At 35.3% G+C, this 27,319-nt stretch overlaps 1 protein-coding gene across 7 annotated transcripts in view; it reads right to left on the bottom strand.

The window, feature by feature from the left end:
* The window catches only part of NCKAP1 (NCK associated protein 1), a 63,430-nt gene that overhangs the window by 15,499 nt on the left and 20,612 nt on the right, over positions 1-27,319 (bottom strand). For 4 of the 7 annotated variants that reach the window (XM_075430418.1, XM_075430420.1, XM_075430421.1 and 1 more), the window contains 22 exons: positions 23,315-23,407; positions 23,065-23,121; positions 21,948-22,090; positions 21,775-21,865; positions 19,531-19,668; positions 18,880-18,928; positions 18,246-18,402; positions 17,595-17,651; positions 16,982-17,078; positions 16,649-16,755; positions 15,403-15,535; positions 13,801-13,882; positions 13,302-13,360; positions 12,376-12,521; positions 11,758-11,890; positions 9,900-10,019; positions 9,455-9,594; positions 8,135-8,266; positions 5,387-5,605; positions 4,921-5,051; positions 4,418-4,515; positions 472-565 (listed from right to left, as the gene is read on the bottom strand). In XM_075430418.1, the coding sequence (XP_075286533.1) occupies positions 472-565; positions 4,418-4,515; positions 4,921-5,051; positions 5,387-5,605; positions 8,135-8,266; positions 9,455-9,594; positions 9,900-10,019; positions 11,758-11,890; positions 12,376-12,521; positions 13,302-13,360; positions 13,801-13,882; positions 15,403-15,535; positions 16,649-16,755; positions 16,982-17,078; positions 17,595-17,651; positions 18,246-18,402; positions 18,880-18,928; positions 19,531-19,668; positions 21,775-21,865; positions 21,948-22,090; positions 23,065-23,121; positions 23,315-23,407 (2,476 nt within the window). The remainder of the gene's footprint in view (positions 1-471; positions 566-4,417; positions 4,516-4,920; positions 5,052-5,386; positions 5,606-8,134; positions 8,267-9,454; positions 9,595-9,899; positions 10,020-11,757; positions 11,891-12,375; positions 12,522-13,301; positions 13,361-13,800; positions 13,883-15,402; positions 15,536-16,648; positions 16,756-16,981; positions 17,079-17,594; positions 17,652-18,245; positions 18,403-18,879; positions 18,929-19,530; positions 19,669-21,774; positions 21,866-21,947; positions 22,091-23,064; positions 23,122-23,314; positions 23,408-27,319) is intronic. The other 3 variants (XM_075430419.1, XM_075430422.1, XM_075430424.1) reach the window with 1 other exon arrangement.

Raw genomic sequence — 27,319 nt, 5'->3', positions numbered from 1 at the left:
ATACTGGATGCTAACACTAGTTCTGTGTTTTCCTGAAGCCAAAAATGTATCTTTGTAATAATTATGTTTGTTAAAAAGTTATGTTAATTACACATAAAAAATGGTTCCAAAGAATACAACAATTTACACTGTGATGGAATCATATCAGAAACGTGTCAAAAAAAAGCCTGTGTTTTGTATTCTACAGCTATGCACCTGGTTTGCAGACTACTGTTACAGCTATGTGTTATCATCCCTGAAAAGATGCTCAAAGCTTATCACTACTACAGCTCCTGTGTACTAATTAACACTGAAATCTCATTTTGTCTGTACATCAGAACACTGGAAAATTTTGAAAATATGCATCAATTTATATGAGCTTATACATCTTTTGCTGCTTCTGTACACTTAATACAGAGAAATTAATTTTTCTCATTTTCTTTACAAGGACAAAGATTCTGCATCTTTAGTAGGACCTTGCCAGTTACCCACAGGATAATCTTTTAAAGAGTGCTGCCATCTGGTCTGGCTTGTCGAAGCTGGTCCTCATTTGCGTTAGAACTTCAACATTCTCCACCACAAGTTTCTAAAAAGAAGCAAGGATTCAGGTCAGCTATAGATTTCAGTATGTTACCAGGATGAATGCATGGTTTAGGACATTTCAGTCTGGTAGAGAGGCAACTAAACTCATGGAACACAGATGTACCCACTGTGTTCTTAATGGGACTACAACAACAGTTTTATCATCAGGCACTGCTCTACACAAAAGCAAGCTCCGAATCAAAAAGCCAAGGATCTGATACCCCTTGGAACATGATGTTTATATTCAGCAATGTATACAACTTCTTAAAACAAGGGAATGAAACTCAGTAAAAGCAGACAATAGCTCCTCATGTTATTCAGCTTTTTATAAGAAAAGTACACATGTATCAGTAAAAATGCGGATTCACAAATAATCCATTCTTTTGGGTTGCTCCTTTTACTAGTTATGCCGTAAGGATTAGGAATTTAGTGTTATTAAAATTGAAAAATGGAATGAAGAGGGTAAACAGTTTACTTGAAAATTTTCTTCCATTATAATATAAAATAAAAACAAAGACATTCATTCAAGTCCCAACACCTTAGGCTGAAACAGTTAAACTCAAGTGCAATATCTTCATGTCAGTTAGACCAAAAGAAAACATGTGTCTGTTTCTAATTTGTAACAGGTCTCATACATGCAACTCGCAGCATTAGGGTAAATGTAATAACTTTCCTGAAATCATTCTCCAAATATGTATCAGACTTCAATTCAAATTACAGATATTGCATAATCACATCTATAAAATGTCAGATCCAAAAAGGGTTTCTTGCTAGGTGAGGAACTTCTTTTGTGCCAAGTAGTACTTTTAAAGTCTGTTCAAGCAAGAAATAGGTACGTTATTCTCACAGAAAATATTTTTGCAGTTTGAATGCAGAGTACCCTATTTCAGAAATGGAAAATATGATTATCTCTCTTTAGGTAGAGGACAACCATCAGCTAAGAAAATTCAGGTATCTAGTGTGCTTCTGAACATTAAATTAAGAAAATGTTTCCTTTCTTCTAAAGATGACTTCATTTAGTGCTTTGTATACTAAACAATATCAAGGCAGAAAACAACTGAAAGATGGAGGAAGAAAACAAGATATTGTGGATTGGGAGTGGTCTTCCAATAACTTTATTTTTCAAGTGGATGCATTCCAATCCATCTTAATTACCAGGCAGCACAAAGAAGGAACAATGAGGAGGAAGCAGGAAAAACTACTACTCATTACACATGTAGTCCACTATAAGCCTGGAACATAATTTAAGATATATGATATAAAAATCTCAGAGACATACCTGCAGGAAACCTACTGCTAAGGATCTCAGAGCATTTGACCTCTGATAGTTCTGCTAACTGCTTCAATAGCTTTATTTTACTCGCTTCAACTCACACTAAAAACAGGTCAAAACACAGCAACTGGCAAGCAGGGAGATTAAATTTCAGAGTAAATATTCCTGTGACCACAGGATGAGAAAAAAACAACACAATTTAAACTATAATGGTGCTATGAAATAAATGATGGCCTGCATTTACTCCCACCTCCCAGTCAAGTAGCCCGTGCAAAGCCGATCTGTGCAACAGTTTAGACCTCTCAGATTCAATTACACTGTGTCACAATCATGCTATTTCCATAAACTCAAGTCTGTCCATAATTCACCCAGTCTTCCCACTTTTATTCTTCTTATCTTCAGTGAGAAGCAAGGAAAGAAATAAGCTACACAAGGTGAAGCAAACTAACCACCTCCAAGAATGTGTGCATGTGTACAGGCACACAGACACACAAGACATAGTTCTGTGCTGAAAACCAGAGCAAGACTGGTTTGCACTGAAATCAAGATGGGTAATTTTAAACCAATCAATGTGTCAGAACTTGGCAGATGTGTGACATTTTAATTTAAAACCCTCAAAGCTCTTCACAATGTCAGATTGAAGGCAATAGCCCACACACATTGTTATGAATCAAGCTTTCAGCTTTACGAAAAATAACCAGCATATTATCTTAAAATTTGAAAAGAACAAACTGGAATACTGTTACTTATAGTTATTTAAATGAGGCAAACTTTCCCTCCTCGCCCCAGTCTTAATCTTCAGATATAAAACCAACACCTGGTCCCACTGCAGGAAGCAAAGCGAGCATATTGAACCCTACTCTTACTTAATAAATGCTCTGTTCTATCCTCTTGTTGCTTCCTTCCCCCAAGCACAGATGTTTCTCAGTGTTCTCTTGCTAAGCAAACTGCATCTCAGCCAGAGATGAACATTTTATCACTTTATTTTTTTCCTTCAAATACATGGTCATGTGCATGTGAATCTACATTATGTTCTGCTTATCCTTAGCAGTATCAGAAAACAACAAATCTCAGAGACAATTTAAAGTTGCTTTTAAAAAAAATACACAGAGCTACAGTATCAATCATGCTAATTTTGAGGAATTATGACAACTCCACAGTAAGCGGACAAATACAGCAGCAACCAAGAACCACCTCCCCAACAGCTTTGTGTTTTACTTGAAAGATGACAGATGTCACTTTGTGCACAGCCAGGAGTTATAGAATTTAGCCTTAAACTCGTAGCGTTCTCATCTGGAAAGTCTCATCCTACAACTCAAAAATTGGAATGGACATAAGGAATCAATTATCCTACTCAGCAGGTCACTCAGGTCAGGGTTGCTGCACGCTCTTTTGGCAGCTTGGAAAGCACAAGCAGTCCCTCTCCTTAAGCTGTGACACTGAATAAAAGGCTTCAAATCTTTTAGGGCATCATACATCCTAGCAACTCAGCAGCATTAAAATTCACAATGTTTACAGAGAGAACACGATTTTTGAAACTGTAACATGGGCTATATTAAAAACACACACTTTTAAAGGCCTGGTTATGCTAATAATAATAAATTGTTGAAGAAAAAAAGGAAAGTTCCTTAGATCTCTTAAGTATTCATGTGTATTTTTAAAACATAGTACACATGAACAGTTATAAAAAACCCTCCTTATCACAATTAGTTGAAAATGATGAGATGTAATAACAACTTGGAATTAAATTCGGAAATTGCACTAAAAGAGTAAGTCATATGAAAAGCAAAAAAATGCCGATTAGTGATATTTTAATAGTATGACTATCCTGGGAAAGAAGTACACATTATTAAATTTATTAAAACCTCTTTCCAGAAAGAGTTAATTACATAGGCACCAACTGCTTACCCTGTCACTGTTTGTTGTTTTGAATATACATGCAACTAGCTGCCTTGACATGCCCATATTTCCCTTTTTTTTTTTTCAGGGCACCAACTTTACCATTTGTTTGTGTTGCTGTAGGTATGGGGTTTATTTACCAGAATACAGACATTTGTAACAAATGGATACTGTTCAGTCAGAGGGAAAGCTCTGTCTAAAACGCAGGAAAACTAACAAAGAAAAAAGACCCCAAGTCTCCCATCCGTGTAAACTGAACAACATATGCTAACACACACAGTAAAGACGTAAGTTCTTATAGATGACAAGGATACATTTGAGATTATCATGCTAAGACCTGCAACTGAGACTTGGGTAAGCACTTCACAAGCACCTGGACATCTTGAGAAACATTTCTCCTCCTGTTGATGATAAAAAGAGACTTGACTCCTAACTTAGGGTATCTAACATAGAAATTAACAGAGCCTGCATAAAGTCCTGCTCATCCAGTTGCTGAAGAATGTGGGATACACATAGACTATGTGTGCAAATGCACTACACAATGAGTAAAATTCACAGCTTTATCATTTTTTTGATGCAGTCATGTCAAAAAGATGGCATGCAGAAGTATAGCTATTAAATATCCTAGAGGAAGCTTAAACAGAAAATTACCCGACTTCCCACCCACTAGTTTCCCAAGGTTACCTTAAGCTCAGCAACCTGTGAAGAAATGTGCCACATCAGACTTTCACTTAGGAACTTCATGCCATATGGTCCCAGAAGTTCAGAAAGGGCTCTCATTTCTGAGAAATAAAAAAAACCAACTGTTCTACTTCAAACATTCTATCTTCAGTTATTTGATGCCTATCACGTATCTAGCAATGGTGTTTTAATTGCAAAAATATTTTACCGCAAAGTAGAATTTTAGATAAAAGAACTTGTATCATCATAGAACTGAAGCAGCAGTCAGCAACACATCATACGCCTATCCCTGTAGCTTAAATCCAACAACCCTACTTTGACCAAAAATAGGAAAAACAAGCTCTCTCAAGACATGGAGGCAGCATGAATAAAAAGTACCTAAAATACTACTGAAGGTTAACAAATGCTGTCTATAAAAGAATGCTCTAAGAGTTACTGTTATTCAAATTATTCAAGCATACAAAAACTATCCCTCACAAACATACAGTAGAAACACCAAAATTTACCTGATATGTCAGAGTATTCCTCAGCATTAAATGTCAATTCATTTTCTGTAGGCAAATTCACGAATGCCTTCATGGCTGGAAAATAGGCTATGTGACCATTGCTGACTTGCCGTAGCAAAGTTTCCAAATACCTATCAGGAAGGGAAAAAGTTTTAGATGAAAAGACACATGTTCGTAGACACACTATACACATGAAGTATACTTGTGTGACAAGGGACAGCAAAGCATACAGAATAATTTTACTTTCATAGTTCAACTGATATCTGTATGTACTCTACCTATAAAAAAAAAATGAATTTCACAATAGGCAAACTTTAAAGTGATTTTAACAGGTACTGGGAGAAGTAAACTTGTGAAGTCGGAAACTTCAGAAAATTTCACACAACTTCACTTCTCCAATTCCAGATTTTTAATTACATAAAAATAGTACTAAAAACTTGTAACCAGTGTTCATATAATTACTTACCAATTTGTGTACAGACTGGTAATGGTTGGCTCACCATGACTATCTAAATGCTGGGTTTGCTGAAGCAGAACATTGTTAAATACTCGTGTAATGTCGATCTGTACATAATTTTCTATTGACTGGAGGACTGTCATATAGGCTCTTACACTGGTTAACAGCTCTGAAGGCTTTGCAATCTCTTGTGTTGCTTGATTATACATAGTCATTCCAACAATTGACCTTTTGGAAACAAAAAAATTGGAAAAAAAAAATCACATTTATTAGTAAAATTAAACAGAGACAAAGATGCAGCACAAAAATGATTTTATATTCAAAGCTTTTATCTGAATACTCCTCCAAACTGCAACTACAAAACTCTAATCAGTGCACATACTATACTAGCACTTTTAAAAATAGTTCTAGATGCCAAAGACAACTGTATTCACGGTTCCAGAAAAAATTTCATAAGACTGTGAGACTACTCACCCAGCACTTTTTAAATAAAGCTTCTTTCTTCCCATATATAAGGGCAATACACAATGAGGAAGACTTGTAATATTACAACTGCTTTGGTAAATAAATTAACACTGAAGTCTTTTAAAATGCAAAACTTCTAGGAAATGCAAGAGCAATGATGTATTAAAGTGTTCAAAGCATATTAACTAAGGCAAAAATTCTTTGACAAAAGGTATCGTCATAGTTTCAGTTTGAAGTGTCTGTAAAAAAATTGTATAGCTATAATTAAGTATGAATTGAAAACACCCAAAGCAAAACTTCTGTCTTGTGTTGCTTTACATAACAATTTAAAGGCATGTCTGTTTATCTGGTGATATTAACTATGCCTACTCTATTTGAGGGCATAAATTTTGTAAGACATGGACCATACCATTTAAACTCTCTTTCTGACTCAGCTTACACAATATTTAAAAAACAAAACAAACAAAAAAAAAATCACAAAGTTATCGTGAGTGATCTCGTCTCTTTTGTAATGCAGGTAGTTTGCTAGAGCATCCTTTTTTTAAAAATTACATTTTAACTGTTTTAAATAACTTTCTTGAAAAGTTATCAGAAGCACTGCTTTCAACAGCTAATACCTCAGTAATTATCTTGTAAGTTACATTTGTACACACAATTTTAAAAATTTTGGTACATGTTAAGTAAGTAAGAATCTTACTAATGAAAAACAAATCTCCCTTTAGCTGACAGACCGATTTCTATCTAAACAAAAAGTCAAGAAATTTCAGGATGTACTTTGATTTGTTCAAATTCTGACTATAAATAAAACCAGGCTTGTAATGAAAGATGTCCTATACATCAGACTAGCTTTCAAGCTAGATCAGAACTGCACAAAGGACTGTACGTGTCTTTTTAACAAAAATGGACACGGACTTTACTCAGTATCTCACTGAAACCAGGCCCTCAAGCAAACTATATCAGGGGGTCCTTAAAGCAAATAGTCTTCTCAGCAAACAAATGTTTGTACTATTCAGTTTAGACTGTAATGGTCTGACTTTCAGAGTTGAGCTTTTGAGTGGTATGTGCTTTTCAAAAGCAGAACAACCAAAAAAAAAAAAAAAAGTAAGAAATCGGTAGCTAACTACCTTCATCAGAGGTGAACGGGATGAGTTATTCCAGAGGAGAACATCAGCTTATTTAAGTAACATTTTAGTTGTTGCGTGGAAATGTGCAAATAACCCTGTTTTCACAGGTTTACGTCTGAGAGTCTCTCCTTTGTTTTATAACTAATTCAAAAATGGTATTATTACAAAATTAAGTGGCACAATAATAAGCTGTAGTCCAGTCACACATGAAACAGAGCAGGTTGAAACAGTAAGCAAAAAAACCTCGTAACACTGAAACACTAACTCTTTATTTAAAGGCAAGCTGCAAACCTCTGGAAGAAATACCTTTTTACAAGGGTATGTAGTGATAGAACAAGGCGGAACGGCTTTAAACTAAAAGAAGGCAGATTTAGATTACATATTAGGAAGAAATTCTTCACCATGAGGGTGGTGAAACACTGGCACAGGCTGCCCAGAGAAGCTGTGGCTGCCCCCTCCCTGGCAGTGTTCAAGGTCAGGCTGGATGGAGCTCTGAGCAACCTAGTCACAGAATCACATAATAGTAGGGGTTGGAAGGGACCTCTGTGGGTCATCTAGTCCAACCCCCCAAATAGTCTAGTGGAAGATCTCCCTGCTCATGGCAGGGGGGTTGGAACTAGATGATCTTTAAGGTCCCTTCCAACCCTTACCATTCCATGATTCTATAAATGCCACTTAAGTATCTGAAAAAAAATATTACAAATTAAACATTTATTCTGTTTGGCTAACAAGTCTCATTTCTTTCATGAGGTAAGAAAAAGGAATGCAGTCTCTGAAAGCCATCTGCCTGTGGCTTCAGCCCCTATCCATAAGCCAAATCGCCCCAAAATTTAAACAATAAGCACAAGTGACTAACGCTGGTCTAAGTTCATAAACCCGAAGATTACAGCTGACTTCTTATAAAGTCATGAAGTTATTGTCACTTGTATGCCACCTTGCCTTAGTTCAAAGAAGTGCTCTAGTGAGCTAGTATGACGTCTTGACCATTGTTTATGTCTGCACATATAACTTAATTGTAGGTCAAATTCCAGCTACAATGACAAGTTTCGCAATCTGCCTTAAAAAACTAGTTTTATCTAGTAAGTACATTTAATAAAATACCCCCAACATCAAATCAGCAAAGACTTATCTTGTATATGAATACTTCTAACTTTACAATATTTCTTACTTGGTAAAGCGGATTTCCAGGTGAGATGTTAAATACTCTCTTGGGGTAAATGTGTGTTCCCAAACCACCATATTTGGTACATAATTGATTGAGAAGCAGAGCTCAGAAAGTGCAGTGTGCAGTTTGTCCAGGCTTTAAGAACAGGCAACAAGAAATAAAGAAAAATATTTAATGTAACATAAGTACGTATTATCATGGAAAGCACACACTGGATGGAAGATGTCTCCAGAGCAGGTAGAGCTCTAACCCTTTCATTATCTTTTTCTGCTTTGACATACTTTTCTAGCTTATTTAAAAAAAAGTATTTTGGGTAAGAATACATCCTACAACCGCGTACTGATCTGCATCACACACAGTGGTGCAAGAGATACACAGATAGATAAAAATACGTATAATTTTCCCTCAAAAAGAACAGTCCGTTTAAGGTTTTTTCCCCAGCTGAACTAAGCAACACAGGTAATGTTTGCTAGTAGCCACTACTAAAAAACTAAAAATATTGGGGTAGGGAATCTCAAGCTACAATTAAGTTTTCTTCCCTCAACTTCCCTATATTTACAGTTCTCTGATGTTTGGTTATTGCAGCTGTAGCAAAACCACTTCCCTTTCAGCAGTGTGTGTGTTTAGGTACTCCCAGCCATAACACTAAGCTTTGATTGTTTCCTTTTTTCTAGCTTCCTTCCTCTTCATACTTTTATCACTCTTTCATCTTCTCCTCTAATCTCTCTTAACAATTATCTTCTACTTTTTCCTCCCTCCCCTATTATATGTATGCATTAATCTTTCCTCTTACCTCTTTCAGGTGGGTTTTTTGGTTCTGTTACTGATTTGCTGGTGTTTTCAATTGTTCTATAGCCACTAACAAGGAAACCTTCCCCACTTGGTACAGGCACTGGAGCCTCAACTCCATGCCTGCAGCTGAAGGCAGCAAACAGCCTTTTGGCAGCAAGAACATCCAGGCCAGCCTGTACTTTACTTAGTTCAGAGTGTTAAAGCGAGGCAGAATCGAAGACACCATCCACTCCTTGGACTCCCACTTCCACAACAATTACTACCACTATACAGGAAACCTAGCTATAGCACAGGGGATCCTTTCTGCTCAGGAAAGGAAAAAGCTGAAGGGATAAATTCAAGAGATACACATTCCTATTGCTGTGTAACAGAATTCAGTCTCTATACAAGCTACAGAAGCATCACATGCTCACAAAGTTGTCATATTTACAGTCAATTAAACTTACATAAATTAAGCAAGAAGCATTCAATATGTAAAACACACATTTTGACTTGTGATTCAAGGTGAAAGGAACAGAAGAGGTGGCTTACTTTGTCACAACCAATCTGTTTTTCCTCATGCTTTCTACTCCTGGTTTCTCTCTTTCAGGTTCTCCTTTCTTTCCAGTCTGTTTTTTTGATTTTTTGTTCACTGCTTGACTGATGGTTTTGGCACAATGCTTTGGCAGCAACTAGTAAGTGAAAAGTAACAGCCCTTCCAAATTAAAAATCTAACTTTTTAGTAGCCATGAGATACAAAATAAGCTTATGGTCCAGATGGAGACTTCATCACACAAATAACACATTCTTCCTTTGATTACCAACTACACAATTCTAATATTAAAAAGCCTTCTTCAAATCACCTTCCACTTTATAAACAGAAAACTTACCCAAAGCAGAGAAAAAATAAAAGCAAACAAGAAACAGAACCATAAAAATTCATAAAGTTGACCAGAGAAAAATTTCAAAGAATTAAAATAGACACAACCACACTGACCTGATCACTCAGCGTACACTGTTCTGTGCAAATGTCTGTGATAAGATTTCGAGCTTGCTTAGCCATTTCATCCAAGAACATGTTGCACAGGGAAAGACTACGATCTCCAATGTGATGTCGCTGTTAAAGAAGAAACACCAGGAAGTCTGATTTCCAGTTTCCTGTTATTCCTACAATACTCACCCAAGACACACTGTACTGCAGATAACAGTTCACTAAATCACATAACTAGGGTATGAGAAATAATAAATTAATTAGTCCTCAACAATCTCAGCTGCAGGATTTTTTTCTTTAAGCAATCTGAACCATGATATTTTCAAAGTCACTGAGATGGCATATTATCATGAAAGATACTTCGCTTACTATATTTTGCAAAATATTTTCTGTAAAAGGAGGCAAAATAGATTTTAAAGAGTACGTTTTCATGTTTAATTTTGGACTGAATCTACTTTAAGTTGTCCAATACTCAAGATTTCTGTAAATCTCCTCTTCATTAACTTGTACCAGTACTAAATGTAGGCGAAAAAGAGCATGCAACTCAAGCTATAGAGAAAGCACAGTATCCTTCACAGCACTGAAAAAGTCAATAATGAAGCCCTGCTGCAGTAATTTCTGGATTCAGTTCCTTTGTCACTGGATCTGCAAAAGCCTCTGTCTCACTGAAATCCTTCTTTCACCACTAATGTATACTTTCTAACAGACACACTACTACACATTGTACACAGTACAATGAAGATCATTTTTCCAAAATCATAATAGTTACCAAGTCACACACTTTAGATATTGAATTCAAAGTTCTGCTGGCTGTGGCAATATGTGCTTGCTGCAGGTGAATTCACAGTAACTAGAGTACAGTGGACTTTGGCTACTGATTCCTTACTGTTACTGGAATTGTTCTGAAAGGCATCTGTTGTCCTAAAGGGAAGCTTTCCTGGAAACTTTTAGTGGCTGTCTAGTATAAATAGAAGTTGCAGCTGTTTAAAGCAAAGTATACAGGGAAAATAATGATGCAAACATATATTGAGATGAAGTTTAGCAGAAAAAGATTCAATGCTTAAAATAGAAAGACCCGTATCATGCGTATTACAACAGATCTTATTAATCCAATTGTTTCAGATTAGTACTGTTAAGAATGAAAACACACTTTCATGAGCACTACATAAAATTGATCAAGTTGATCCCCGGAGTAATTTCAAAGTCAATGGACATACAGGAAATGTACTAAAGGACTGACTTCATCACAACAAAATAGAAAGAATTTCCTTAGAATGAAACTACTTCCTTGAAAAAAGGGTCCATTTCTTTAAGCAACACTGATTTTTCTTTATTTTTAATTCTAACTGAAGAGGAGGGCTTGCATCACCCGGTTCTTACCAAAACGAATGCTTGCATCATCCTCTATATCAATTAAGAACTTTTCCTTTTTTTTTTTTACTCTTAATGAACAAACACTGTTTATACCGAGCCATACAGAACTCCCAGCTACCTATTTCCTTTTTATAACTATGAGTTTATAAACCATTCGAAAGAAAAACTGTTGCTTGTAAGTTTTAATATGCATACGGGATTTATTAGCATCTAAGCCTGAATGATCCCGGAAAAGTCATCTAACCTTTGTACCCTACTTTCATCTCTCTCTAAAGCAAAGATAATAATGCTTATTCACTTCAAAAAAAGGATTTTGAGATCTATGGGTGAAGAATCACATAAGAAGGTATCTACTTGCTTCACTTTTCATGACTCTCCTCCCTCAAATCTTATATTGCCATAACAGATATCATCTTCTAGTGTTCAGCTCTAGTCCTCTCTACTTTGAACAAGAGATGAAAATAGCTAAGACAACATATTTAAAGATTACCTCTTCTGGGCACAGTTCATGGGTACAGCTCATAAAATGAGTACAAAGCAGTGGGAATGCAATTGAGTATCTTGATTGAGAGGGAAGCTCCAAGCACTGCTGAAACATCTTCTCAAAAGCACGACTATAAAAACTGATCAGAAATAGACATTTAAATGGAATACACACATAATTTTGCTGCAAATAAAGTCTACTTCACACAAATCAAATATGCTATTAGTGTCAGATTTGTAGTTATAACTTAATATACCAAAACCTTCATCATGCTTTCACAGAAGTTTGTTTTCTGTATTCACTTCTTATGCATTTTATTTACATCTCTATTATTATCACATTTTTTTGCCACACAGGCACTGCAAAAACTTCCACCTTTTGCAAAAATGTATGAAGAAAGAATCTGCAAATAATGCCAGATCAATTATGTGACTGCTTGAAGAACCTCGCTGACAGATCTTCAGAAATATTTTTATCAAACCAACTTTGATGGAAACCAGAACTTCTAATTGATTCTCCCACTGGCCTATCTTCCTACCAAGTTTGCTATCAAAAAATTACTCTTGCAAGGACAAACCAAACAATAAATAATAAAAAGCTTCTACAGTCAGGTTAGTAACATACCAAAAAATAGAAAGATCTGAGGTTTCAACCAGCATCTCCACCAAAGAATCTACCATTTTTGTGTGGAAAATGATTGTGTTCATCATTTTTCCTAGTTCTCTATGGTCTGCAAGACTAAGTGAAGCTTTAGAAACACTGGTGTAGGCCTGAAAAGACACAAGAAAAATTTTATATTGTATCTACAGCTGCTTTTTCGCAAATTCCATTGCCCAATACATATGCTAAATACTGATTATTCTATGCATAGGACACCTGTGTACTTAAAGACTGCGGATAAACTATTTTATCTTTCCAATATAGCTTAAGAAAAGCAAGCTGCCTTTCAACAAAGTCTCCGAACGTCACATGACACCAATTCACAGATAAACTGTATAACAAATGTATTGACAAAACACAAGTGTGCACTTGTGAGCTCCCACTTTAACAATCCGGTTTTAGAAAACAAGAAAAAGAATGTGTATTTTGAAAAAATAAAAATAACACATCTATCTAATCTTGAGATGATTTACAGTCTAAACAATACTTTATTAGGTCAATTGAAGACACTATTATTGCAATGCACAGAATTGATCTCACTGAACATTATTTTCTCTCTGAATGGTCTCTACCTTCCCTTGGCTGTGCTGGCTGAACCACACTCCATACAGTACGCAACTGCCAACAAACTGCTCATCCTCAACACACTCTATTTCCAAACTGTTATAAATACCCCAAAGAATAATTTGCAAAAAGTATGCAATGCAGACAAAGCTATATCAAAACGCAGCACATTATCTGCTTAATTATTTGTTTGATTTTGAAAGAGTAGGTTATCCCTAGACAGCCTACCATGCACGCACAGTGTGTCAATAATGTACAAGAGCAGTAATTTGTTAAGCCTTTTGTTTTTCACTAGTAAAGTGTCACACATATTTACAAAATCTTACCTGCAATCTAAACCAATCTAACCTCATTCCTCTGAAGTCAAACACCTCTCCATCTTCAACTGCATAATGGAAAAATACAGAACATAAAACCTTAGGAAAAACAACTAGAAATTCAGATATACTAGATCAGACCTTCTAAAAAATCTCAAGGTACTTGAGAATTACTTGGGTACTGAACCTCGTGCTTTTACCTAAGAATTTCATTAGCACAGCCATGCCAAAAGGAATTCAAATATCTAGACGAAAATATGTGCAATATGCATTCTAAATTAAAGGTAGGATTACTTCCCAATAGCATTCTCAAAAGCTCTATCTGTACAGATCTTTCCTGGAAAAGGGACATACAAGATGCAGACACCATGACAAAAGAGAAAAAAGGGAACATATTCAGATTATGCAAGTTCTCTGCTTCTACCGAGTGCATGAAACAAAAAGCAACGAAGCTTTCCAGAGTAATCTGTCATTCTGTTACCATTTTCACAAGTTCACTTAAACTTACCTTGTTTTACACTTAGTGAAGTCATTGTGTTTACAAAAGATGACATGATAATTGATTCATCCTCTGGGCACACTGAAAGATTCTAAAATAAATGTTGTTGCTATTATTATTTCAAACTTGGTTTATGAAACAGTGTCAATACCCATGCCCAATTCATCAACTATACTCTGAAATGTACAGAAATTTACAAAAGGTAACTTAACTGAGTATTTAAACTAGTGCTATTTAACTGCTTTCACTTTTTAATTTGTTGGTTGATGACAAATACCTAGAAAACCTTGCTTCCAAACCAACATTGGCTCAAAACGGAAAAATCTGTCAGTAAACATGTCCACGCATTTTCAGGCTGTAGTAATTCAAAAAATGGACACCAAACTTCTTCCTGTTACACAACAGACATCAAACACTTTTCTGATCTCTCCAGGCACCTGATCTGCCTGCTTAGAAAATATGGCCATGGCAGGATATAATGGAGCCCACATCAGCGTCAATTCCTGCAAAACCCTCTCTCAACAGTTTTTTACTACCATTGATTTGAATGATTTACACCACCAGAAAGATGGGCTATCAAGATTTCAAATTTTACAAAACTCAACCATTCACGAAAAAAGCTGTTTTAGCAATTCATAAGATCATGTTTCTACTAAATAATACAACACAAATTTCTCATAATTCCAGCTATGACTAACATTTTAACCTCAAGGTTGAAAACATCCAAATTATCACTCAACCATTTGTTTAGTCTTGTGCTTGACACCTGTTATAAATTAATTACAACTAAAATTCAAGCCTTTTTTTTTTTCCTCATTTCAGTTTGATCCGAAGGATTATCCTGTCTAAACACAGCACATTTGTGCCACTTGTACAGCATTTAGAAGTCATTCACTAAATCAAGGAACTAATTTCCCAGGCGTCAATGACGTATGTCAGAAATATTTAACTCTGTTACTCAAAAAAAAAAAAAACCCAAAAAAAACCACATGTATGTATATAGTTATAAGCAAAAAAAACCCCAAATACAGTTATTTTGTTATTGAAAGTAAACCCAAGGATATAGTTACATTTCATAATTTAAATAGTGACAAACAGGTATTTAGATTGTTTAAACAGTTTGTTTAAAGAAACAGTAGAGTAAGTAACTTCCACCTTCTAGTAACTGATGTAATGCTTGAAGTGTGAAACTAATTTTTGAACAGAACAAATAAGCTTACAGTACAAACTTATCAAGTTTAAGTAGCTGCCCTAATCACAAAATTTGAGCTCCATCTAGTGGTCACTAGGAAATAAAATAACAGTTCAGAAAGCCCATCATTTCTTTGTCAGCCTAAATAAGAAAAAGTTTTTGCAACACTCTTTTAGTGGCAGTACCCATTTTCATTGTCTCTAAATAAAACATCGCTTTAGTAATACTTATGTATTCATATAACAACCAAAAGCACAACTTTAAATCACAGAATTAAAAAGTAAGTTAAGTTAATTTGCCTTATTTTGTAACAGTCACCAAAATCCACAAACCAGGACTGAGTTTCATAAAGTCATTTTGGACAAAATGCCCTTTTTAAAGTTTGCGTCTGAGAACCCAAAACCACAGTCGTGCCATACCTGAACAAGCTCATTTAAGACCACCGCATCAAAGCCAGAGAGATATTGTACATAGTATCTCTGCATCACGGGTCCGTATTTTCGCACATGTGCTCTGAGTTCCTCCATGTAAAATATTAGCTCGGCTATGTGTCTAGGCAAGAAGAGAAGGAAGAGCTTACAAATACAAAACATCCAAAACATTAAAACCAATTTCTATCAGTGGAATTCTTTTCAATGGGATGTCCTCCTATACTTTACTTTTAAAACTATTATTAATAGCTAGTATCTGTATGAAAAATATTTGTTCACATTGTAAAATGAGTTTACACAGGTAATTTTCTCTGCAAGGTAAAATCCACTCAACAGACGATAAGTGGGAAGGATACTATCACAGAATCCTCAAAGGTCTGTATAACTATTCACTTCTTTTTTGAATAATAAGCCCTTCTATAATATTCAATGTGAAAAAAAACATTTTCTCAAAACATGGTTAAATCTGAAAAATACAATTTTAATAACTGCTTTTCTATATTTATTTTATTTAAACCATGAGGATGGTTAAATACTTGCACAGGTTTTTTCAGAGAGGCTCTGGGACCTCCATCCTTCCCCTAGCACCTAAATCCACTGAAGAAAACCCAAAGTTTTCCTACTCCAGCTCTAGAAATGTCCTTGTGATTGTCACTTGTTTAAGCTCCTGTAGACATTACACAGACTTTAAGTTCAACTTTGTGTTCAGTAATCTTGAGAACATCTCAAAGACTAGTGCCCTTCTGCCTATCCACATTCAGAAGACCTTGTAATCACATTTCTCACTTTTACCTTCTGTTTATGGTGACACTAATGTAAATCTTATCTGATTTAAAAGGCAGTTTTGCTACAATACAGGACATATTCTATAAATCAACAAACCAAGCTTTTTGACAGTTTACTTCCCCCCACCATTGATATGCTCAATGCAAGGCAGTAACACTGAAGACATAATAAAGCTTCTTTTTGCTTATTTAAAGGATATAAAATATTTTTATTTCATAAATTTCATTTTCTGCAGAAAATGAATTTTCATTGATGTGCTCCAGTCTCTAATACAATACTTCTAGTTTTCTGTTTTGATGGGAAGTTTAATATTCCCAGGTAAAGATTTTCTGAACTGTCCCAACTCTTCCATTTAGTCATACTTTTCTGAGATTCCCTTGCCTTCAAATGCATTTCGTCTGTGAAATCTTCAGAAATATTTAAGGTATCACAATAAAAATTAACATACTTATCTATGAAATCATCTGCGCTCTTCTTTGGCATATTATCTGCATGACGAAGTAGCCAAATAATTTCATCACGAGCAAAGGATAACGCCATAAATACAAAAAGTGCCTAAAAAAGAAAAATTGTTCACTAACTTATAGATATGTACAACAGCTAGACAGCTTGTGCACACTAAGAGGCAACTAGTCTCTAAAAGCAAAGAATCTTTAAAGTAGGTTTTCTCCCAGAATGAAGTGTGGGTTTCCCCCCTTCCCCAACCAAATTTCATGTCATACTGTCACTGAGAAACACACTATAAGATTGCATAAACGCAAAACATAAGAACTGTAATTACCTTGGGACCCAGCAGGCCTGGCTGATCAGATAGGACAGTAGCCAGTTCCTTGAGTGCAGAACGTAAAAACTTGCGTCTCTCTCTATGCATTGAGCCACTGCATCAAAAGAAGAAAACAAAACATCATCCACTGTGCTAACCACAGAACACTTGATTTTGCCAAACATTTAAGTCCAAGCATAGGCAGCTCATATCATATCAATTTCAGTATCTTGAAGGATGTGCTTCAATTAAAATTAGCATTCCCACCACCAACGTTGTATATTCCTGAAGTATGGTTACATTTATAACCCAAGTTCTCTGCCCCTGCTCTATGATTTGCGTTTGACTGACTGAAACATTTATATTTAATATGCATTCACATTAAGTACTTAGACAAAAAAAACCTGTAAACTAAATGCTTCCACCCTGAAAATCTGAAAAATAATCTAAAACTTGGGAAGTTAAATTGGTAATGGCATTAAGCAAATCCAGATTTAAAAGAACGAGTACATGATCTTATTTGAATAAGCACAACTAATTCAGGATTCAACAAATCCTGTTTATACTTTCTTTTTAACTTTCTTATGAAAAATAACAGTAAAATCTGTCAGAAAAACTTTAAGACACTTACGCATGTGAAACAGCAGCTTCTTTGCACTCTCTGATGTCATTAATACGCTTGTTGTAGCTGCAAGCAAAAAAACAATCGAACACAGTAGTAAGTAGCACAATTTAGCAAGAGCTGAGTGGGACCTGAGAGGAGCTGCAATGCCACAGCAAGCAGGATACAGCAAAAAGCTCACACAAGACTTATTCCCCGATCAGACCTAAATGCTAAAACTGAATACCCAAACCAAAAATACTCTCTACTGATGTCCTCCTCCTGGTGTTCGCTGGTAGATGTCTCAACTGCATTTCTGCATTTTCATATGATGTATTGCAGAAATAGTGGCAAACAGTTGCAAATCTTCAAGTAAACTCTGCATTCACAACACCATTCTCTTCACTAGATTAACATTCGTGGGCAAGATCATTGATTTTAACTTTTGCCACTTCGGAGACTGATTCACCACACTTTTTCAGAACTGAGATAAAAAAAGGCATGATGGTTATGGAATCAGGCTCCTGGAAGTTATGGATTATAGACACAGTCAAGGTACTAAGCAAAAACGTTTGTGTACTGACTATCCTTAAGCAGAACTTATATGAAGTAGAAGTAACATTTTCAAAACAGTTCAAGAAATTATACATTTTTAGAAGGGAGAAAAGAACTAAAACTTACCCTCGTATATTTACAAACAAGTCTTCTGCAGCTTTGTGAATATGGAATACTTCATCTCGAAACAGAGCCAAACAAGAGCTGCTTTGAAGTGCAAGTTTCCAAAGGTTCAAAGCTGTAGCATCGCTATTTAGGATTCCATGGCACAAAATAAACCCAACTTCAAAAGTTCACATTCATGTACGTCACAAACCAGATGCACAAAGAGAGTAACAGAACAGTGAGATTATTATGCATTTTCTCTTAAATAGTTCAAATAGTTCATTGGTAAACTGTTTAATGGATAACATTGTTCTATATATATAAACCCACCCCACACAGTTCTAGTTGAGCTATTTTTGTAATATTAATTACTTAATCCTGATACTACTCAGCTATTTTCACTGGAATTACTAAACCCCTCACTTTCAGTCAAAGTCTGGAATGAACTGATGACAAACTCCGTTCCAGCATATGCTGAATTCTAACTTCACTGTATGTAAAAGTATGATACATACAAATGAGCTTTAATCAAGTTATCTGTAACGTAATTGGAACACAACATCTATTGTACAGTACAGAAAAGCAAGTACTCTTCTAAACATTAACTGATTTTTTCTTAATACTATCATGAGCTTTTTCAGAATATTTTACTCACAAATGATCCATTTTTCCATTGCATCCAGAGAGAGGTATTCACATGGCATCTGTTGAAAAAAACAGTAATTGTAGCAAACTAGTTATATAAAAGATAATACATTTCATAAGAATTACTTTTTAGAAAAAGGGACAAATAAAGCTTTCAATACTGATGAATTATGGAAGACTGCTTCTGATTACTAACAGGGCATTGTTTCATCCCTCTAGAAATTTAGGGTGTGAACATTAAATGAGCTTCCATACTCTCCAGTACCTTGAACAAAACCGTGAACAAATTTTGACAAATGTTTAGCTTCAAATGTATTTAAGAATATATAAGAACAAAAGGCTTTTGATGTATACTAATCACAACTTGGCAACTGTTAATGTTTGAACTTTTCAGAAAGATAACCATTCATATCACAGCTGAGGCAGCAAACAGTAAAAATTTTAATCAGTTCTGATTTTCAGTCTGCTGGCCCACAAACATCTGAGACTGTACACAGGATTCCTTCCTTCTACATTGCAGAAGTTAACATTGCTTTCCTTAATCTTTTGATTATCAAATACTGGAATAAAAGGTAATCAAATAGAAAATGAAACACCCCCACATTATTTTAATGAAAACCTTGCTTAACTTTATTATATAGTGCAAATTAAAAGGCCATACTGTATCAGACTGTGCAGGATTAAGCATTGTACTGGGGGCACTGATGAGGCTCAGTAGTTGTGCGTTTCTCCACTGGTCAGCTGAGAGATTTCTTCGAGGATAGACCATCTGGAGTGAAATCAGAGCATCTGAGAGGGACTAAAAAGGAGACCAGTGATTAGTTTGAAGATGTCCTCAAGGCTCAGTCTTGGATAAATATCCAAGTTCTTTACATCATTTTGTCAGCTGTGTACTGACACTGCCACACTCCAAGCACAAGAGACACTAAGTACTATTGTACCAGTAGTGCTATTTTCTCAGCATTATTACTAACATTTTACTGAACTAGTTCCAAAATGAAACTTGAGGTTAAAACCCATTGCACCTATTTTATTTCACATATGAAAAACTACTCCAGGCTAAGGGAAGGATGAAGAGAAGCAGCAGGGTTTGATTTTTTCTTTTAACTAGAGTTCTAAAATTCCAAGTTCAGAATTAGAGGACATGAAAAAAAATCAACAGGGGACAAAAAAAATCTGTCACAACCAAAAATTGTTCATTATTTATTCAAGCATTCAAATTATTGTGTTATTGCCTTCTCTGCCACTTCATATAGTATGTCCCTCCCTCCTTGTTAGCAAATTATTATTTTGAGCAGATAATGTCTACAGGGGCATCTTCTTAGCAGATCTAGCTTATCTGAGTAAGTGTGGTCCTATGCCTTTTCCCTGTCTTTTGCATCAACACTGGTGCTTGTCAACACTGGGAGCCAGAAGGTCACTCAGGAGACAAAAAAAAAAAAAGTCATCTACTGAAGCTAATTTAAAGGACTAAACAACTGTCAGGATTACTGCAAAGCAGTGAGATGATGGAAGGACAACTCAAGTGCAAGAAACTCAAGCGTGTTTCTATAGCATGGTGCCTGAAGGGATCCCTGACCCCAATTCATACCTATAGTTCAGAATAAGCAAAAGAGCAAAAATCAGACTGAAAAATGGCTTTACAAAACATTTCAAAGGAAATGATTGGTCCACTCTTAAATAAAAGAGCATAAATAAAGATAATAGGGAAAAAGTGAAGCTTCTTTCCTAAAACGTGCACAAGATTAACTGCAAATGAGATCCTTAGCTAAATAAGTCTTAACAAGACAGGAATCATGCAAAGAAGTATAACAAAAATTATAACAAAAATAAGATTACAGATTATTTAGACATATGAGAAGTATTTAAAACTATTTCAATTCAGAGCACTTACAGAAGTAGCTGGAAAACTGAGCTTCTAGTGACTATCTTAAATTTAAGGAAATTAAGAAAAATCTCAGGAGGACTAGAGCAGGAAGACACAATCATTACCTAGACTTCAAAACAGAAAAAACCCACACCTTAAAAACTTTAGGCAATAACTTTGTATTTAACTTAAACTCCTGCCAAAGATTCCAAAATAAGTTGTTAGGCAATCAATTTGCAAGCACCTAGAAAATAACCCCTTTTAAAATAAGTAACAGTCAGTACCAATCAAACAAATATAGTTTCCTTTGACAGAATAGTAAGCCTAGCAGACAAATAGGAAGTAATAAACAGGATATACATTGACTTTGGTGAGATTTCTGTCACTTTTCTTAAGTATTCTGATATGAAAATACAGCCTAAATAAATAATCACAGGACTGCAGCACAACCAGCTACAGAAGAATGCAAGCTTATAAACATTTGTACAGAAAAGGCTGAAGGAATTGGGTTCATTTAACTTTGTGAAGTCTACCAAGCAGGGTACACAATGTCAATTTTTGAGTACAGAAGATACTATTAAAGAGGCAGCAGTAATCGCCAGAATCCCCCGTTTAAGGACAATCCAAAGCAAAAACCCTCTGGCTACAAAACAGAAAAAACACATCCATCTAGGATGGTAAACCAGCAAAAAAATGGTTTCATAGAAACTTCTATGACTCTCCTTCATTTCAAGCTACAAATCAAAAAAACACACAGACATAGCAATTCTCAGACAATCCACAACTGATTATTTAATCAATTTATAATCCTTAGTGAGTAAAATGGAACCTTACCAGCAGGTCTTCGCATTCCTGTATTTGTACAGGTTCTATTATTTAATAGGATACCAATCCCCAGCCCCAGACATCCATTATAAGCAAAATATCCTGTAAAAATTATACCTAATGGCCTTTTGACAAAACAAATGCATATTTACTTTTTTATCTCTGCTTCTGTCAATTAAGGTTACCACGTGCCTGTGAAAAGTAGTTACATACTTTACTGTGAGGTACAAATTCCTCCATCATTTTCTTTAAAGGATTTTCGTAATCCACAATCATCTGGCCAAGGCGTGGATATTCTCTGTCACTAAAAGCAACAACAAACAATTCACTCAGGTGGAGCTGTTATTATTATTATTACAATCATTTCTTATACAAAAGATTTTTACCTTGCTCCGTGTGTCATTTCATGGGCATAGTTATACAATCCAATGATGGCTTTCCTTTCTTCAATTCGAGACAGCAATATCATTAAAGTTGTGTAGGTTATAATCAAATCTAGGTAGTTCTTTGTTAAATCAAAGTTTACAGTCTAGAGGTAAAAAACAGTAAAATATCATTCTAAAGCTTTTAGAAACAAGCATAAAGCTTTTTCCTTACCTTTCTACTGCTTTTCAGCATTTTTTAAGTATAATGGACTGTCTTGAACAAAGTTTTTTTCTGGTTGCATACAGACTTTGTATAATCTTACTCTATTCACTCAAATTCCTAGAACTGTTTGCATTCATGAAAAGAAGCATGCAAATAAATCTTTCCAGGCTTAAGTGTCACAGTTCAGCTGACAGACCGCAAAACTTTTCTTGGGTGTTACTAAGCAGTCAGCAAGCACATTGCCTATGAACTACATTTTGATAAGACTCTGTAATGTAAAAAGCTAGCACATAATCCCACTGGCCTGATAACATCATTCCACATGATATATACTTGCTCCTCTTTCACAGTATAAAACTACGTCAGCAAAATTTAGAATAATGACTAAAACTAGCAAGGTGACGTTATGAAAGAAAGATGAAACCAAGAGAAAAAGGTGTTTGGTTGTGTGGGTTTTGGGTGTGTATTTTTTTTCCCAGTATAACACTTTTAGCTGCTTTTGTACTTGTTTTAGTGAACACCAGAAGTGACCTCCCACACAGCTTAGGTGGACACCAATAACATTCCTGTCTTGTAAGCCTCACATGGCTTAAGCATACAGAGGACAGTAAACCCTAAGAATTAACTTGCAGATGCAATAAAGCAAAAATTACAGAACGATTTGTATGTCTGGTAACAGACAATGCTGTTACAACTGTCCATAAGTAGCTCGTTCAAAATGGTCTATCTTCTGATTGCAAGCTATTATAAAAATCAGATATCTGAAGATTACAGTGGTTTTATTTCTCTTGCATTGACAACCAGAGATGTCATGTTTCTCGGGCTAACATAAGCAAGTCCTTCTGATTCTCCACACAGGACTCCAATTAGAAACATTTTTAAGCGGCATTTGAAAGTTTAAACCCAGAAACTTACAATATCAAAGAAGACCTGGCAAACATCAATAGTGTTCAGCAGCTCACAAACATGGTCCTTGAAAAACAAAGTAATAACTTTAGTTTTAAAAGATCTGAGTAAATAACTTTACTATGCTTAGCGATGGAGACTGATTTTTTTTTAAAAGAACTCAGCTACAAGTTCAGCTATTTCATTACAGTGTTATTTCATAAATAAAAAGACAGAAATCTGATGTGACAGAACAACTGACATATTTGCAATATGTTACCTTAAATTCCATAACATCAACAAACGTGAAGTAGTATAATGCCAGGTTCTTCAGAATCTCTGATTTTTCTTTCTGGAGCTGAGCAAGCTGTTGCTAAAAAAGAAACATATACATATACGCTGGTCTTAGAACACATTGAGAAGACTGTTGAAAAATAACACCTGTGAAGCACAGAGTAACCACCAGGCTATACAAAGAAGCCTTAACATGGTTTTCCAAGACTGAGATTCTAGGTGTCTCAAATACACACAGAGTTCTCAAAACAGATCATTTTAACAGCTGCCAACTACACTATGAAGATAAAAGTCAAATTAGTACACATTAGTACCAAAGTCACATTGTTTAGCTCAGATAGAGATGAAAATGGGTAGTTAGGAAAACAGTGTTATCATACATATAATTAGCAAAAGCAGAACAGTACAGTACATGAGCACCAATCAGTATGACAAAAAAAAACAACATTACTTAAGGTGGGAGAAAATAAGGTTACAGACTTTACTACAGAAAAACATTATGCTTTTAAATTCTGAACTTACCAAAAAGAATATCCAGGCAAAGCCACGTTAAGCATGCAAAATAAAATGTAGATACAAACATAAAATACAGTAACGGTTCTTTCACCAGTTCCATATAAACACAATAATACATTCAAGCAAAAGCAACAAAATAAAGAAACAAAAAAGAAGCAAAACACTAGTGTTAGACACTGGTGGATAAAATGAAGAGGCAAATGTGAATACAAAGGCATAACATAGTTCACATGGACTTTTTTCTTTAAACAGACAATGAAATAATTTAATTTCTGTATTTTTCAAAATTTTCTGAAGGAACGAAACAGATCACTTAATTACAATTAAGAACACCAAAAAAAGCAGCTGCTACTGAACAGCCATTCTGTTTATCTATGTATCAGTCTCACAGCACTGCAAGAATCCAATCATTTTACTTGCACTATCCAGCTGCTAATTAAGTCACTTTCCTGATATATGAACTGAAATGAGTTAAAGCAGTCATAACACTCAATATGAAAAAGTGCCCTCCAAAAACCCACAAGATTTTAAAGACTAATCAAGTCAAATAGGATTTTCTTCTCAGCAAGAGCAATCAATTACAAAAAAGATTAAATAAATTGTTTCAAATTGGTTAGCACCGAATACGCTTCTTCACATCCCTCCCTTTATAAAACTGTACTCTGCATTCTCAGTTTTACGTGAAGCACTAGAATTCCTCTAAATTCAAAAAACAGACTGCCTGGACCACTACATCATACATAAGATAGTTTTTGCTTCTTTCCTCTGAATTTTTAGAGGTGATTACGCATTTTTAGAGGGAATTATGATTTTTAGAAGCCCTGAGTCATAACACTTTCATTATAGCCAAGGAAGACAGGCATTCATAGAGTTATGAAACGGAACAAAACATATTATCAAGTATTCCTGCTTATTCATAAAATCAGAGTAAAGGCTTTAACTTCAAAAGTCCAACTTTGAATGGACGCCCCATATAACATTAAAGTTTCTTTCACATAGTCATCAGCTGGGACTTAAATGAAAAATGAGTGCAAGTACATGTGTGTGTTCTTTCACTTCTGATAATCTCATGCACTAGGAAATACGTTATTTCCATTTAAACTGCTGCTGTACAAACTCCGTTTTCAAATGTAAGTCCTATGAGTTGTATTTTAATCCTCCGTACGAATTTACCACTACCTTTTCCAGTGTATACCTTAAAGTTTAACTGCCTTGTGCTCAGAGAACGAAGTATCCAGCATCATCACACACGTAGCCTGGAGCTGCTGCAGGTCTACAGAGCTCCAGTATGCCTCCAGGCTTGTATCCACAATCGGGACCTCCCCATAGGAAAAAGAGTGCTTTGTACTTTCAGGGCTGCTTCCTCAATCCATGGTTCTTACATGATAAACATTCATCACCTAAGATGCTTGGTTTTAATCTTCATCATGACCCAGTGGTTCAAACTATTTATTGCAAGTAATTAGGTTTTAAAACACCAAGCAGAAATAGGGTTTGTTTCTGTGCAACTAACACAAGCATGAATTGGCTGAATTTGAGGAATTGTTTCACGATTTTTCAGGAACAGACAACATGCTATTGTTCAGAAATAAGAATAATTCTAGTGCAGAAAGACGACAACACCAAAACTTACACTACAAGTGCAAATATGCTTTAACAACTTTTTCCAACTGCAATCCTAACTCAGCATTGCACTTTGTTTAGTGTAAGGGAGACTATCAAGATTACAGGTTGTTGTACACAACACCTATGTTTGGTTATAACCAATAGCAATTGAGTGTCCATTTCTGGAGGACAGGACAATTTCAAATCCACAACACATCTGAGCCACAATATGTGAATCGGGGAGATACAGCAAAAAGGGAGACAGTGATGGGAACTGTGCTTGCAACAGAAATAATCTTTTTTTCAGAAATTCTGTGAAGCTGCGCATTAAGTAAGAGAATACAGGGAGGTATGCATTACACTCAACCAAGAACAAAGCAATCACTGCTGTGCACTGTGAGCTAGTTACCTGCATTTCCAGAAATACTTAAAAGATGTTAAAACTTCTGTACAGAGTTAAGGTGATAATTCTTTGAACTCTAAATGTTGAACGTGTCAGCAAACTTTGATATTAATATTTTTTTAAATAAAAGTAAAACAATATAGCAACTGTAATCACTGTTAAATCAGTGTGGTGCAAACAGTTCAATTCATGCAGCACAGCCTGATCAGCGATGTTTAAAGTACAGCTTACAGAATGTAGGGTCTTGGACGTTTATTTGCATTTTTATCACTAAGGAATGTGGGTGTAGCTCTTTCCACACCCACTGCAACAAAACTTTCCATTACTAATTTCCTAACAGCTGTTTAGAAATAGCTGGTGCTATATCGTATTGTATTTGGTTTGAGGCTTTTTTCCTTAGCCTGCAATTCTATTTATCAGTAAACATTTCTGTTTCAAATATTCAATAGAAGTTTTAAAACAGGATAATCTGAAGAAATAACTCTTAAAACATTACTAGCATCAAAAGATTTTTTTTTTTGCTACAGCTAGCCATGCCTTGTTGATTGGTTAGACCTGTTTTATTTATTCTTAAAGAATCTGAAGTACAAATTATACCAACAAAGACAACAGTATTTTTGCTCAACTAAGTGAATTAGCTTTAAGACATGTGAAAAGCTATAGAAATCTTAGCATAATATAGCAAGGTCAAAACAAAATTTGAAATAATTTATCTGAAATAATTTTGTCTATTAACAAAATACCACATCTCCAATCTTATTTGAAAGTTATTTATAAATTGGGATTCTAATACCAGAGAATGAAGCTGACACTCTGTCAAGTACATTACCTACAAGAGGGGGAACTAATCTTTACCAAGTTGTCTTGTGCCTTTCATTCTTCATATTAAACCCCCAAATCTCTACACAACTGATTATGAACATGGAGAAAGTACATTAAAATGCAAAAAACAAATCAGAAAATGCAAGACAGCCTCAGTTAAAGCTTCCATGAACACAATGGCTCATAGACAAGAAAGCAATGACACAGATGCTGGCATATTGACAATATGAATAAATATGAATTTAGTATGAAGGCAGAGGAAAAATATGAGACAACCAGCAAAGGTTGTTCAGAGAGTTTTATGTGTAGCAAACCAGAGGATAACTGTAGTTCTGTAACTATTTTATCATATTTATTTGACTGGTAGCAGTAGCCTTATTTCATGCTCCAAGAATAGACGGGTAGGGGAATTTTCTCCTCCTTGTATCAGTGTGATGTTCTCCCTCCAAGTATGATCACTAAACACTTGCATCTGTCTTCTGCAAACCAACACCATAGATATTACAACATCCCCAGAAAGAACACCATCAAATTCATCTTACTACCCAGAATATAAGCCCCCAAACGAAGCATTACAAATTTTGACTGCTAAAATTCTGGGGATAGGGATAAATAACCACTGTCAGTATTCTTACTGTCATTTAT

Source organism: Opisthocomus hoazin, chromosome 9 (genome assembly GCF_030867145.1).
Source record: "Opisthocomus hoazin isolate bOpiHoa1 chromosome 9, bOpiHoa1.hap1, whole genome shotgun sequence".
NCBI classification, from domain to species: domain Eukaryota; kingdom Metazoa; phylum Chordata; class Aves; order Opisthocomiformes; family Opisthocomidae; genus Opisthocomus; species Opisthocomus hoazin.
The sequence above is the reverse complement of the archived record's forward strand: the minus strand, read 5'-3'. Positions and strand labels throughout refer to the sequence as shown.